Source organism: Pogona vitticeps, chromosome 2, assembly GCF_051106095.1.
Source record: "Pogona vitticeps strain Pit_001003342236 chromosome 2, PviZW2.1, whole genome shotgun sequence".
NCBI lineage: Eukaryota > Metazoa > Chordata > Lepidosauria > Squamata > Agamidae > Pogona > Pogona vitticeps.
Genome location: NC_135784.1, coordinates 193,317,605 through 193,333,625, shown reverse-complemented (window position 1 = coordinate 193,333,625; position 16,021 = coordinate 193,317,605). Strand labels below are relative to the sequence as shown.

Below are 16,021 nucleotides of genomic sequence, written 5' to 3'. Positions count from 1 at the left end.
TGAAAATGAGGTGGTGGTTACCAATTCAAAAAGTGTAATTTTAGCATAAAATGACATCCAGGAGAGACCAGTCTACCAACAGTCGGTAATATTCCATATCTGTTAATTTTAAGTTCTTTGGCATGTGATTATGTTCAACTCTTTCCTTTTGCCCTCACCCCACTGATATGTCTATTTGACTTCTGACAACCCAAAAACTTTATATCCATTTACAGTAAAACCTACAGAGTTAAAACAGTTTGACAGAGTTAAGGGGAATATTGAACATCAAGATCTTGTCACCTTTTTCATGAAAGTGTCACTTCAATTCCCCTTGTTTCTAGAGCAGATGTTATGTATCAGATTTGTAGTCCATGTTTGTAATCTACCACTTAATATGGCAGCAAGCCAAGTACCAAAGTACCAAAATAAACAAGAAAAAAAGCAAATTTGTAATCCACAGTCTGTTTTGGTTCTGGCTATAACTCCCAGAACTTCTTGGCCAAATGTTATGTAGCAAGTAACAAAGTTTATACCATAATTTCTACTCTCTCTCCCCAGCTGTAACTGTGACTTGGCACTGTTTGAAAGATATGGTACAGTTATGCAGTTCTTCTATACTCTTAAAACCTACAGAGTTAAGGGGGATATTGAACAGCAAGATGTTGTCATCTTCTTCATTAAAGTGTAACTTCAATTCCCATTGTTCTAGTTACAAACTACATAAGATGCATTACACTCATGTTTGGGGGAAAAATCTAAATTTGAGGTGGGGGTGCAACGCTAAGCCCAACTCAATCTGATGGTGCTTATTAAGAAGGCCCAGTTTGGCTTGGACCCAGCTACTTCTAGAAACTGTTGTCATTGGTCAATGCTCTTCTTTAAGTACCCCTGACATTCAGAGGCAAGGGAGAGAGCAGAGAGAGAGAAGACTCAACTATTCCAGCAGTGTCACCTTGTCCATGGAATTTCTTTTACATGAGGCTTGACTCCTTCCTGCCCAATCTTTTATGGACAGGTACCAAGCAAAGGTTTTAATATTTTTCCTGGACTTCTATACAGTTTTGCAAAGTCTGCCTTGCTCTTTCATTATTATGGCATTTAATGTTGTTTTGTTCTTGCATGTCACTGCTTGTTGTACTGTACTTTAATATGTGGTACCCTGCAAAGGAATCAATAATGGACAGTATAAAATAAATATGTAATAACTAGATCTTGTTTACATTCATAGGACTGGGGAGGGGAACCTAAACTTTCACTTCAAGTAAATACAAAAGGAGAGCTTCAATTTTTGCTTTTCTAAAGAGAAAAGATCACTCCTTATTAAGCACTAAAGGCCTTTAAAAACAACAAGACCTATTCTCCAAATAAAAATAAACAGACTGGGCTAGTCTAGTGGTGTAGTTGCTAGAGTTACAAACTAGAAATTCTGGAAATCTGGGTTCAAATCCCCGTTCTACCATGGAAACTCATGAGAAGGGGGATGGCACTGGTAAATCCACTCAAATATCTCATTTACCTTGAAATCCTTATTACGATTCGCTGTAAGTCAGCTCTGACTTGACGATACGCAATACATAACACACATGCTGAAGATTACTTACCTGTGAATAGGACTGTGTTGCAGATCTGCTGCTTGTGTTTACACTACCATAGCACATTTCACTTCATTTCTTCCATATCTCTAAAAATGTAGTCCATAAGGAGGGAAGATGGCTAGTGGGATTATGTTGTAACGTTTCTTCGGGTTAGAAGTTAAGATATAGGAAGAATGCATCAATGTGCCTATATTTGGAGTGAGGTGGGCAGTTGATCTGTGGTTTAAATTCCTTATTTTTGGGTTTATAGCTGTCATTGTAATTTTTTGTTTTAAACTTAAGTTCCTCCCTCCAGCCCCTTTAGGAGAAAATAATGGCAAAATCTTGTTGCAGTGACACAAATGGTGTGTGGAGAAGTTAGGAAATGTCCATAGTTTTATCTATTATAATCTGAGTCATGTGACTCAGCATGCAACAGATGGTGCCTATGGACATTTCTTAACCTATGGCAATTTGCCACTAAAGGTTACACCTTTTGCATAACTGCATAACAGGATTTAAGCCAGTTTTTAACATGAAGGAAACACATTACAGAATGAGGTATTTTTCACAAATTAATTCTACCAAAAAAGGGGAGAGTTAGAAAAACCACAGGTCCACCCTGTTACTGCCACTCTAAATTGCCCATTTGACTAATAGGCACAAGTAGAGATCTCCTGGTTTCAGAAAATGGCAGGAAAGGTGTAGCAACATCAATGCACAACAGCCATAACAAAAACATTGTTAAAAAAGAAGACAAAACTACATTCCATTAATTTCTATAAGGAAAATAATGGGAAACCTCTCATCAACCACAACTATGCAAGACAAGCCTCCTGGTATAAATAACTACCTTCTAATTTCATGTTGTCAAGCACTCTGCTTTGCCTAATCTGTGAATGCTCTGTACTCAACTAGTTGTCTTTCCCCTTATCTAATGTTCCTTTTTGCCCTCATCTTCTCCTGGACTCTTATCCTGATAGCTTCCCCCCAGGGCCACAAACAAGTGGGCAGACCACTTGTCATTGTTTGCAGAAACTATGATCACAGGTCAAATGTTTAAGTCCCTGATGGCACACCTTTTCAGACCAGGAACTGGCTGCTGACCAGCGATTCAGTTAATCCCACCTAAAGCTGAGAATCACTCCAAAGTTTGTTGAATTGTCTTTATTTATTTAATGCTATATTTTACAACATGGGGTTTTCCCCCAAAAACAAGCACCACCAAGAGAGGAGTGGAGAATGGCTGGCCTCTGTTACAAATCCACAAACACTTCATTTAGCAGGCAGCAGGGAACTCTCACCTTACAGAAGACTTTCCCCATGAAGAAAATGAGACACACTCCAGCTGGCTCTAAATGGTTCCTCTCCCTTGGAAAAAAATGGAATGTTGTGGAGGGAGCGAAAGAATAAGAGGCCTGTCTTCTAAATTCACTGACTGGATAAAGGACTGGCCTGGTTGCCCCTCTTCTGGGACAGGGCTTAACAAAGTCGGAAGGAAGACTTTGCTTCTTCTATTAGCTATTCAGGTATCATTCCTTCTCCCACCAACAAGTCTTGGTTCCTTTAGCTCATACAGGCTTTGAAACCTGTGCTGGGTAAAGGGCTGCAGGAAAGAAGAGGGCTCACTCCATCTCCCCCTCAAGAGCAAAAAGTGAGTATTTCAGTACACACAGGAACCATCATATGAATACAAACCATTCACAGGGTAAGACCCCCTAAGTATGAGGCCCCACAAACTGGGAGAAGAGCACTGAAGTCCGGGGGCAGGGTTGGGTGTTCTGGCAACAACTGTCAGGACCTAAGAAGAAATCAATTTTATTTCTTCTTCCTCTCTTGGGAACAGCGAGGACAAAACCTGCAGAAGAAATACAAAGGACAGCAGTAATCGGGAGACAAGGATAAATAAGGATGCTTGAAAATGTGTCTTAAGAAAATTTTGATATGCGAGCAGAAGGTCAAGCCATATAACTTGTGTACGCTATGCAAATTATATTACATTTGTGTATTTATATACACGAATGGCATTGCCATGAAAGACTACAAGACAGGAAAGGAGAGTGTAGTGGGAGACAGTCGTAGCAGGCATTTTAGGCAAACCCACCATGCTCTCCCTTGTGTGTGCGTGCCTTATATTATGCAGTAGAAATAGGGGCTATATTCAGATTTTCCACCTTAGTGAATGGAATTTCTTAGAATGGCCCCATACAGACATTGCCCTAAACTATGTTCTTAGAAATTTCTGACCCTTTTATACAAAGAATTCAGATTACAGTAAGTGGTAACTAGAGGTTGAGGCCTCTACATAACAAAACAATGTCTCTGAATCAAAGTCTTTGCAAGATGCTGAATTCAGCCACATTTCAAACCAGGGTGGGTATGGCCTTTCAGAGGATTGCAACTCTATCATGCCTGGCCAGCACAGAAAGGAGGGAAGGATTATGAGTTGCAGGACAAAATCTGAATACCACAGGCTCGTCATCTTTGTTTTAAAGTATTCTGAGTGACTAGAAGGACCCAATATATATGCTTTTTCTTTCACAGTCTAAATGTCAACAGAAAGTGAGATTACAAATCATAGTGAGACTGCCACAGGACAAATATACAATGTCTTGGAAATGGCATATCGGAAGCAGGAAACCGCAATTAACATAGGAATGAGCAAAAGGCAAAATACTGCCCTGGCATCCCTCAATGTGTTCACATTTCCCTAATGATGAGGATGATTTAGTCTGAAATGATTAACAGTTCGGGCTATGATTGTTCTCTCACAGAAGGTTTTTTTTGTTAATGCAAGAATGACCAGTTGAGCACTTCTTACCGGAGGCCCCATGAAACTAAATCAGTGTGCCTTTCACTAAAAATGGCTCTAAATGGTCAATCACACCCACGATGTGGCTTCAAGGTTTCAGGAAGTTTACTATCCCTGGGTTAAAGAATTTAGAAAGCATTAACCAGGATTTGCCAGTTTGGAGATAAATGGCAAGCCAGGGCTTAGTGTAGCTTCCCAAATGGTTCCTGAGCTCATGCAAAGAGAAAAGTAAAGCAGCTGCACGTACATACAAGAAGTCTGGCTTATTACAGCCAAAAGCTGATAACTCAAATACGGCAAACCTCCAGCTGACCAAGAAGCAGGTGTGGAGAATAGAACTATATGGATGAAAGGGTATCACCTGTTTCATATCACCAAATGCACCACCATTGGTTTCTTCTGTATGTAAATGGATTTCACTAAGTCTGGGGGGGGGGGGGGAGAACGTACAATGCAACACTTCTGGCAATTACTGATGTGATGGCAAAACACAGTCTCCAGTCAAGACACTGGGCAGCTTGCTCCTCACTACGCCAGAAAATCTTACAACATGAGGTCTTTCAGCTATGCATTTTGCAATTCCTTCCTAATGACTCAATAATGCCTGCTTCAAAGCAGGAATTTCCTCTACAAAGATCAAAAATTGTGTGTCTCATGTTCTTCAGAGAACAGTGGACTGGGCACAGAAATATACAAGAACTTTGAAGAGTGACTCACCATTTCCCTCTTGGCTTTGTTGTCAATCCCACACAAGCAAAATGGAACCATTCAATGGAACACTAGGGAAGGGTTAAAAGAGCAGAGAAAATCAAGTTAGTATTTCATTGGCCGTTTATCATTATTAGTCTTGTAATATAGTTCTGACATTTACTCCCTTATAAGACCTCCTTGACTCCGTATTTTTTACCTTCTGAAATATCTGCTATAACAATTGAATGAGGTGCTGGGCCTGTGACTGGGTCATGCAATCAACAACACAACCACCATATTGTCTAGTCATTGCTGCAGCCTCCACATTTGGAGCTCTGTGTATATGAGTATGGACCACAATACTGGCCTAAAATTTTGAATAATGGGGAAATATTTGGATGGATGGAAGCAGAGGGCTGTGAGAAGTATGAAACATCAATGAAAATAGATCCAGATGCTTCCTGTTAACTTTTCACTCTTAGAACAGCAGCAGCCACAAAGAGGATCGAGTCCTGAGACCCTAGGCTCCTGTTCTAAGGATGATACAAAATTTGAAGGTTCACCGACAGATGCAATGCAGGGATATTGTTACAGAGGATTATGGGCTAGAAACAAGACTTTAAAACTCACAGTCAAGCATGCATTAGAGCAGCTTCAGACATTATAGCATTTGCATTCACAAACTATGCATACACTTTAGGTAACACATGCCTCAGTGTTTCAGGGAAGACACCTGCAGCTGTAAAATCCAAAGGAAGGATTAATAAGTTTTGAACATGCGATGAGTGGCCATAGGAGCTACAATTAATGAATGCTGCTTGATACAGTGTCCATCTGCTGCTTCCTAGGATGGCAGCAGTGCCAAATTTCATGTTCTACCATCCTGATTTCTGCAAGCATTCAACAAGGCATTCTACCTTCCCATATCTGCAACTGTTTGTGCTGTCTAAAGAAAGAAAGAGGAAAAATCCCTGGCCAATATGATTTGCACAGCTCCCTAATTCCCACCCGTTATTCCAAAGAGAGAGGCTCTTACATCTGGGTTGTCGCAACCAATCATCTCTCCATAGGAGACCTGGTGGCAGAGGCAGTAGGTGGGCTCATTCGGATCCACAGGCATATCCAGCACATCCGAAGGGTGCACATTTCCAAAGGTAACTGAAGGCATCCCGTACTCTGTGCTACTTCAAGGGGGAAAATATAGTTAGTAGGGTCACCAACAAAGAGCGATCCCTAATCCCAGTTGAAAACACTTCCCTCCAACTTTGATCTTGTCTTGACAGAACGACCTTGCCGGCCTGGCGCAAGGTTCCCTACCAGGATCTTGACCTCCCAAATCTGCCAGATCTTCTTGGCACAGCAATGACCATAAGCTGGATGGAACTAGATGAGGGTGAACAAGATGTCACCTTGGCCAAAATCAGATTATACCTATCAACAAAGATTAGGGGTGTGACCATTTCTTCCCAATTACTCACGTGCGGACCAATTTCAGCTTTTTCTGGGCTGTCTTTGGTGCTTCCTCGTCAGAGTTTTTCCCCTTGGAGCGAGCACGGGCAGCTTTCTTCTCTTTCTGGGCCCGACCTTCTGCGTGCAGAACACAGAAAGAAAGAGGGTAGCAAGTAAACTACCTCTCTACAGGATTTATGGAGCTTGTGTGGATGACTAGCACACCTGTACATTATACTGTACAGCCCCTTTAACCCTCTATAGAGGAAATAATCAGGGGCTCTATAGGTATTTATCCTTCCTACCCCTGCCAAATATGCCAGAAACAGTTCACATCTGTGTTCCAGACTTTTGCAACCTGTAGAAATTCAGGCAAGAGAACCTTGATCTGACAGTTTGTTTTACACATGGTCTGGGACAAAGAAGCCTGCTGGGCTTGTTTATGGCTCTAAGTCCAGCATCCCTGTTTCTCTCCTCTTTGCTAACATTACTGTTCAGCAGCTAATACTAAATGCCATGCTACTTCTATCACAACATTAATACTGTGTTTTGTCTGGTACTTCTTTTTTTGTCCATTCAGAACTTACTTCTAAAGTTTCACTGGGCTTTGGCAAGTCAAAAATTACAACACGGGGGAAAATGCTCATTTTTACAAATCATAATTTTCATAAACCTGTAGTATGTTTCTATCTGCAGGTGGTGTTTTGACTCACTGAAATACTCCACAGAGAAGTTACTTTAACTCCCAATTATCCTGATTACTCTTTTCCTCTTTTCTGTACACTTTCTAGATACAGAATATCATCTTTGGGAAAGGCAGGTGGATATCTATATAGGATCATGGCACCATCAATTCCTTCAAACATTATAACATTGGCCATTTTAATATGGATTCATACAGGCATAATATCAGTAATTTTATTTCAATTGTTAACAACTCATAACTTGGAGGTTTGCTATCTGTGAATACACTAAATGGGGTCAGAAAGAAGCAAATCTTGGGGCCACAGTGGATAACAAAAAAACTACATAACAGTTAACAAAAACACTATGGTCCCAAGGTCTACTTTTTTCTGATGCCCCTTAAGTGTACACACAAGTAGAATACCATCTCAACTTTCACCCTCTCCTAACTGGGGTCAAAGAAGTCCTCAATAGCTGGTCTAAATTAAGAATATCATCGTTTGGATGGACAGTAGCAAATAAGCATATTATACTACCAAAAACTAAGCATTGGAAACTATACCAATTTATATATAGGACAAAATATTTTTACAATGGCAAAGAATACTTAAACAATTTGATTCAACTGGGGCAAATGTTTGAGCACTTCTAAGGCAGCTAAGTACAGATCAATGATATTAAGAGGCTTTGGGAGTCCTTGTATTAAAACTTACCACAGTGTATTTCAACTAAAACAACTGATCTGAATCATTTTGGGAGCTGGAACAATATATACCTGATTACCTCCTGAGAAATCCATCTTAAACGTTGATGAAGTATGGGGGGGGCACTCCTGTTTCGTGAGACCAATCAAAAAATTGTTTCCAAAATTCCCAACCCTCTTTAAGAAACACATTTGTAATATGGCTAAAATGGATTAAATGGTTACCGTATTTTTCGCTCCATAAGACGCACCTTTCCATAAGACGCACCAATTTTTTAGGAGAAGAAAACAGGAAAATATAATCTGTTTTCTTCGCTCCATAAGACGCACAGACTTTCCACCCCCCTGTTTTGTGGGGGGAAAGTGTGTCTTATGGTGCGAAAAATACGGTAATTCCCGTCCCCTTTCTGTTGATCCCTTCTCACCTGCTCTCTCTTTTTGGACAAGGACAAATGTGTTCAATTTAAAGAATGGAAAGGTAAAGGTCTTTATTGGTTGCATAATCTTTTTATTAATAAAACTCCAAAAACAATGAACAAATAATGAACCATCTAGAAGGGGTGAAACATTCTTGGTTCCAAACAGCTCAGGTGACATAGTTTACAGCGCTACCAACCATCCAGAGACAGGTGTGTAGACACATTCTTCCCTTTAAAGTTTGCATAAAACCCAGCACTTGAGAAGAAGGTAAGTTTAGCATTGCAACTGAAATGTTCGTATTTTGATACAAAGAGGGGTTAAAATGACTTGAGAAAGTGATCTGGAAACCATAATGACATCTCTGAATCAATATGGAAGAAATCAATACTTATATCAATCAAGCTAAGGGAATGTTGTTTCAAACTAATACTCAGGTGGCATCTGATACCTAGGAGATTAAATCAAATTAATATAATAATCTCAAGTACTGGAGAGGGTGTCTGGGTCATGTGGTGATTATGTTCCAAAGTTCAAAATTTTCTGAACTCAATTTTTTCCCCCGAGATGGGGGAAAATTACAAATCAAAACATCCAGTTAGGCCCCTTTCTTAGTTTGCTGACACAGTTTCAAGGGGAAAACACAAATGTTTTGCATAAACAGCTGACATTAATTTTCTGCTTAGGTGACAGAAAATTAGTTCTTGCAACCCACTGGAAGGGCATGAAAGGTATTTCGCTCTCCCACTGGTATGCCAAAATCTAGCATAAAGGACTTATGGGAAATCTAACTGTTCATGTCCAGGCTGTACGAGGACACAGCAATGGCAAACTGTTTTACAACACCGGGTCCTCATTTCTAAACTTTGCAAACTCAAAAGATGATGACACTTGTGCTCCATATGCAATATGGAAAGACTTACTCAACCAGTCACAATGAATTGACCTTCTCTGCAATTCTTTAATTCATCCTGTGAGATGTTTTTTTTTCATGAACTGGATGTTATGTGCTTTGATAGTAATAATTAATAATAAAAGAGGGGGGAAGTATATACTGTATACTTAGGATTTTTTGTCCCTCGTATGCATCACTTTACACTAAATTTCACAAGCCATTCACTGATAGATTATAAAGAGATCTCAGAATGTAGAGTTCAAGAAGACTACCAGCCTTCAATGTTATCTACTCACCTATCTTACCAGTTCCCTCTTACTAAATCAAGATAATTTATGAACAACTGACATTGCCAGTGGTCCCAATGCAGGGAACACGTTGTGTACTTTGTCCCTTCTTGACACTTTCCATTTATTCCTACCCTCTTCTATATTCAGTTACTTGGCAAAAGACAATGCAGTAACTATTGTGCTATCTCCTGGTTGCTGTTTTCTCAAGTACCTTTAGTGAGACATTGTTGCAAATGTCTTCTGAATATCATAGTATCAACTGGTCATCCCCCTCTACAGGCTTGCTACATTATTCTCTTTAATTTGGATTGCTTATCTTATCCGAATCTTCTTGCTTCTGCTCTCACTACTACTGGTGCAACAGTGCTTCCCAAGCTACTGCCCCTGATGTTTTCAGACTACAAATCCCAGAAGCTCTAGCTAGCATATCCAGGGCTTCGGGGAGTTATACTCCAATAAGGTCTGAGGCCTCAAGTTTGGAACAGTCACTCATGCACTGGTAACAACCAGACTGGACTACTGCAATGCGCGATACGTGGGGCAGCCTTTGAAGACGGTCCAGCAGAAACGGGCTGCGCGGCTGGTAAGTGGTACCGCTGCACGGACTCATATTACGCTGGTTCTGAAAAATTTACACTGGCTGCCAGTTGCTGCTCGGGCCCAATTCAAAGTGCTTACTTTGACATATAAAGCCCTAAATGGCTTAGGACCTGGTTACCTAAAGGACCACCTTCTTCCATATGAGCCTGCCCATACTCTAAGATGAGGGCAGGAGGCCCTTCTGAAGGCGCCATCCCTAAAAGAGGTGAGGGGGAAATAGGACCTTCTCGGCTGTTGCCCCCCAGCTTTGGAATGCCCTCCCTATAGAGATCCACCTGGCTCCAACACTTTTGAACTTTTGGCGCCAGGCAAAGACCTTTCTGTTTAGCCAGGATTTTAATTAAACAGTATTCTCTAGTTCACTGGTTCTTAACCTTGGGTTACTCAGGAGTTTTGGACTGCAACTCCCAGAAGCCTTCACCACCAGCTGTCCTGACTGGGGTTTCTGGGAGTTGCAGTTCAAAAGCATCCGAGTAACAAAGGTTAAGAACCACTGCTCTAGTTAGCCACATGAGCAGCAGGACTTATTAATATTAATGTTTTAAGAATTGTTTTAATATAGGATATTTTATATTGTCTATTTTAATGTTTTTAAGTTTTAATATTGTTGTACGCTGCCCAGAAGCCACTGGTAATGGTGCGGCTAAAAATATTGTAAATAAATGAATAGTTGCACATCTAGAGAGAGATCTGACATGGTACCGTATTAGTTTTTTAAAATATATTTTGTTTCTTTGCATATATCCATGGGTGGTCACCCTTATAAAACAGTCAAATTCCAAGGACATATAACTGAAGTCTATTGTTTTTCCCACTAAGTTACAGTAGCTATGCAGCTGTGGTACAAGACTTTAAAAAGACTTTTCGAATTTTTAAAAATTGCCTGTTCCCATTTGCTTTGATGACAACATAAACTCAACCTCTGTACAGGTATCAAATTTATGTGACCAGCACACAGAGTCTCATTCTATAGGATTAGTATTCACTATATGTCTGTGTTCTATTAAATATTGTGTTAAAGGTGGACCATCTTTTTTCTTTACATATGTTCTACTAAGTTAGTTCTAATTATTATATTTATTGCCTCATTATTTTTTCTACAATTGATACACTACTCCACATGAAAAAGATTACATAACATAGTTAAATATTAATACTCCGCTCAGTTTTTTTTTCCTAATATGGGAAGTGTTTTTTCCAGAAAAGCAATCTGTTGTGAGTTTAGATCAACCTCCAGAGCGACTTTCCTTCTTATCTGTTCTTTAAGAAAAATATATATTCCTTTGGGGTCATTAAAGCTTTATTTGATCTCAAAGTCAATTTTTTTTTTTACTCAAACAATTAGAATTACTGTTGATTTAAAACTGTCTGGAGAAGTAATAACCCCTTTCCCCCGATAATAAATTATCTGTTTTTCTGTCTATCCATTATAACAGTCCTATATACTATCTTCTAACTACATTTTGGCTTTGATTGACTTGCGTTCCTAAAATCTTTTACATTAAATGAAAATATATCATAACCATATCTTTTAAAAATAAGCTCTATTTTTTAATCTTTCTTTTATCTTGCATTAGTCTCTGTTCCATTCCTTTTCATCTTACAGGTTACTACTCTGTTTTATTTACTTAAATTGCTTCCCCAGTCCTTAAGTTATATCAACACGATTACTAGTATTACAATACTAGTAATACAGGGATATGCATATGTCACTAATTATTATTACTTTATCAGGTTTCCCATCTGTTCTTTTGCTTTCCCAGTGCCAAATACATCAGTTTTGGTCCCATTAACTGGGATTTATAGGTATGCACTACCACAGATGCAATTTTATTTGTATGGTCTCTTTAAACAGCTATAACGTATTTTTTTCTCTTGCCAATTTCAACGTCTATAATTGATAATGTGAAATATTACACATTTATTCCAAACCACATACTTTCATGCTTCTATTAAATCTTTACTTCAAAACCAAATTTTATATTTGCTGTGGAATCTTTCTAATGGGCTTCAGGTACAGTGAAATATTTTTGGATACATAGATAGGAAACTTAGAGATAGTTAATAATGGTGATACCATAGCATTCAGAGAACACAAAACTCTGTACCACCCTTATGCAGAGTATATTTCACCTTTCATGGACTGACCTCAGTACAGCACAGTAGGTCCCCCACACCTTTTACCACACAACAGTTAAATTAAACAACTGGAAAATGTGTGTGTGAGAGTGTGTGTGTGTGTACTCCAAATGAGTGTCTTGTGTGCAGGATATCTAACCCAGAGTCACCGCTGGTCCTCGGCTTAAGACATGGCCTGAGTATCCAACTTGTCAACAGCAAAGTCTGGCTCTGCATGGGTATTGTAGAAGGTGTCAACTTAAAAGAGACATTTTTGTAATGTAAATAAGAATGTCTGTTTTTAAAAAACCAATTGTGATCTATATTTTTTTAAACACTTGGGTAATTTCTCCCCCAAGTAGTTAAAAAAAAAGTAGGCCCGATGGCAATATAGATATATATATATATATTTATTGTATTTTAATTGCTCTAAATTTTATTGTATTTTAAATGTTGTAAGCCGCCCAGAGACCTTTGGGTAGTGTGGGCGGCATATAAATTAAACAAACAAACAAACAAACAAACATAGAAATTTGAATCCAGACTCTATAGCGTTCTTTCAACCACACACCACATTTCCCTTCTGGAGCTCCAATTGATAACATTTGCTCAGTCACTCATCAGGATGACAAACTTGCCAAAGAACTCTTTTTGATCTACACTAAAGACTGAAATCCTATTGTGACAAATGGTGGCCCTCTCAAACCCTCACTAGTCCATTTCAGCCTCTCCCATTGCTACAGAAATGAGAACTCACTCTTTTTGCCTTTACTAGACGAGCTGTCATAATCACTTGATTCAATCTGTTTCTCTTTTAAGTCAGCTTCAAACCTGGCAAGATCTGTATCCAGCCGCCGTATGTGCTTATCCACCTACAAACACAACAGAGAATAAAATAATTATTTGAGTTAAGATGCCTCAATGATGTTGAAGGCAACAAGCTGGGGGGGGGGGACCCACGGTTTCTACAAAGGCACAGTGACTGAAATAAATAAATTTTTAAAAGCCTGCCAGAGCAGGAAGACTACAGCTAGGCCAAGGGTAAGAGTTTCATGTCACTTAAAGATTCTTTCGCAAATGGAAAATACAGCCCATAAGAAACCACCTCATCATCCCGAAAGACCCCTCCTTGCACTCATACCATTTCATATGTCTGCATAGCCAGCTGCACTTTGTCATCCCCAAACTCCTTGCATTTTCCATAGGCCTCCTGGATTTGCTTAAGGAGACCCAGCTTCTCCTCTGAAGACAGTGTCCGTGCATTGCTGATATACTCGGTGGCTAATTTATCAATTTCTGATTTAAGATCTGAAATAAAAGATAGAGCAAAGTGTTAGGTCCAGACTTCAAGGCCACAACACCAGAGCCTAATTAGAAAGCAACATGAAGACCAGACACGTTATTTTACACAGCATGTAAAGAAGAAAACACAGTCAATCAAATAAACCAAATCACTGCTTTTGGTACTTCCTCCAATTCACCTTCTGTTCGCTGGTCGAGATCTCGCATAAGCTGAAAATTTCTCTGTAGCTCAAATGGCAAATTCTCAATACCTAGGGGAAAAAAGGTAGACCACAAGAGAGAAATGACTGGCAAGCTGGGATCCTACCTGTGCTATTTTCTTTTCAGGAATTTAATTCATACTATTTTCCTATATAATCAATGTGAATTGTGAACAATTACCATGTTTCCCCCCCAAAAAAGACAGGGTCTTATATTAATTTTTTCTCCAAAAATGCATTAGGGCTTATTTTTCAAGGGATGTTTTATTTTACATTCATGTCATATTCTGGTTGCCGCACAATGCTCCACAATGGTGGAGGGTGGGGTTTCACTTAACTGGAGCTTATTTTTGGGGTAGGGTTTATATTATAAGCATCCTGAAAAATCATACTAGGGTCTATTTTCAGGTTAGGTCTTTTGGAGAAACAGGGCAGTGATAATTTTACATCATTTAAATTCAAATGGCTGTGTGATGAAAGACAGGTAGGGCCACTCCACACATTTTATGACAGAAAAACTGGGTTCTCCATCAAACATAGCCTCCAAAAGGCTAATCTAGACATACATCTGAATTTCCTTTGATTATATTTTACAGTGACATCTGAAGCATTGCTTGCATTCACCCAAACTGCCTGTTTCAGTTGCTACTATCTTGAATGCACACACAACCTCTGTCATCAATAAAACACAAGATTTTGTTTTTAAAGGCAAATAACCCACCACATATGCCCACCAGCACTGCATTGTTTTGCAACATTTTAATTAGACGCAAGCCAAACTGCAGGTATGAAGGAGGCAGAAAGTTCTGCAAGCATTTTAGCATCTCCGGAAAGTTTTACCATTTTAAGAAATAAGTTTTATTAAAGACAATATCCAGCAATTTCCTATCAGTCACCTCTATTTTCATCACAGAATACTGGTTCCAAGGACATGCAGGGTGTGTGTCTGATAAACTAGATGGCCATTAATGGAGAAATGTCTCGTTTAACACTCTTAAGGGTTTTTTAAAGAAATAAATATTTCTGTCTGAAGGACACACATTAAAAAAAATGGAAGGTGGGGATGTAACGCACAGGTTTGACTCTGCTATGCGAACAACCGTGTCAAACTCGGGTTTGATGCTGGAGAACGTGTGAAACGGCCTAAGCATGAAAATACGCCTTCTCCTCTCCTCAACCGCCCCACGCCGACACCAGACAGAGGCGAAACTTGGCTTCCAGCGTTTCTCTTCTGAAATCCGGCAGCCCTCGCTTCCTCAAGCCTCACCCCGCCCAAATCCCGCGCCCGGTCTTACTATCTAGGTAGTGTTCCAGGTACATCCCCGCCGCCATCTTGGGTTTCAGCCAAACGCACCGATTCTTTCCCACCTACCCCCCTCCCCCATTCCGGCATCACTTCCGCCCTTAATTAGAGCCACTTCCTACTTGCGGCCGGCCGAGGCGCCGTCGCGCGGCTTTCCAGCTCGTTTTCTGGCTGCCCGGGAGGGAGACCTTTTTTTTGTGGCACGGGGGTGGTGGTGGTGGTGTGAGATGGAGGGCGAAACAAAAGGCCATCCGAGGGTTTCTCATTCCCCTGACTTGTAGAAGACAGAGACGCGAAATCTCCGAAAATTTCCATTTTTTTCCCAGGGGAAAAAAACAGGGAAAACACTTCTTTGCCTTTGGAAAATAAAAATGTTATATCTCTAGAAAGAACATAAAGTCTCAGAAGTCTTTCATTAAGGTCTTCATGTTCTATAATTTGAATACTACGTCACAGACATATTATTCATCATTTTAAAAGAACATATTCCATGCTCCGTTCCCCCCCACCCGCCAATTTTGGAAAATGGGGGAGGGGAAACGGAGCATGGAATGTGTTATTTTAAAATGATAAATAATATGTCTGTGACATAGTATTCAAACCAGCTTTGGAAAAAAATAGGGGGAAAAACTTTCCCCCCAATTGTCTGGGTTTTTTTTTCCCCAGGCCTTCCCATCTCTAGAAGATGCAAGACCTTTTTAAAAAAGAAAAGAAAAGGTATAAGTGTGACTTTGTGTGAGTTCAGAAGTGCTCAGTCCTTTTATTGTTTTTCTTTTACACATTTTGTGTGTGTGGAGTCCAGCTTAAGTGGGATCATCTTTGTGAAAACAGAAAAGATCATTGCAAAACTAGTTTGAAAGTGGTTGTGTTTAAAGTTGTATATTTATGTGGATATTATTTTGGGTTGAGTTCAGCTTCAGTGTCAAAATAACCTTTTGTCTTCAGATCATAGGGTCTGGAATGACTCCTGTAAGTGAATGCTTGCTTGGAATATCTTGGAAT

General features: G+C 39.7%; 1 protein-coding gene across 9 annotated transcripts; it reads right to left on the bottom strand.

Moving 5' to 3' along the window:
* Positions 1-2,708: 2,708 nt before the first annotated feature.
* Positions 2,709-15,146, bottom strand: ING4 (inhibitor of growth family member 4). Of its 9 annotated transcripts, none has more exons than XM_020804193.3 (8): positions 15,012-15,146; positions 13,696-13,767; positions 13,356-13,522; positions 12,972-13,086; positions 6,537-6,645; positions 6,095-6,239; positions 5,086-5,147; positions 2,709-3,414 (listed from the first exon to the last, which is right to left on the bottom strand). In XM_020804193.3, the coding sequence occupies exons 1-8, from the start codon at positions 15,046-15,048 to the stop codon at positions 3,375-3,377; spliced, it is 747 nt and encodes a 248-aa protein (XP_020659852.1). In that variant the 5' UTR covers positions 15,049-15,146; the 3' UTR covers positions 2,709-3,374. The 9 variants fall into 9 exon arrangements, with proteins under 9 accessions (XP_020659852.1, XP_020659853.1, XP_020659851.1 ...); XM_020804194.3 differs by having other exon boundaries at positions 6,095-6,242; positions 6,537-6,642; positions 15,012-15,143; XM_020804192.3 differs by having other exon boundaries at positions 6,095-6,242; positions 15,012-15,132.
* Between the last annotated feature and the right edge of the window lie 875 nt (positions 15,147-16,021).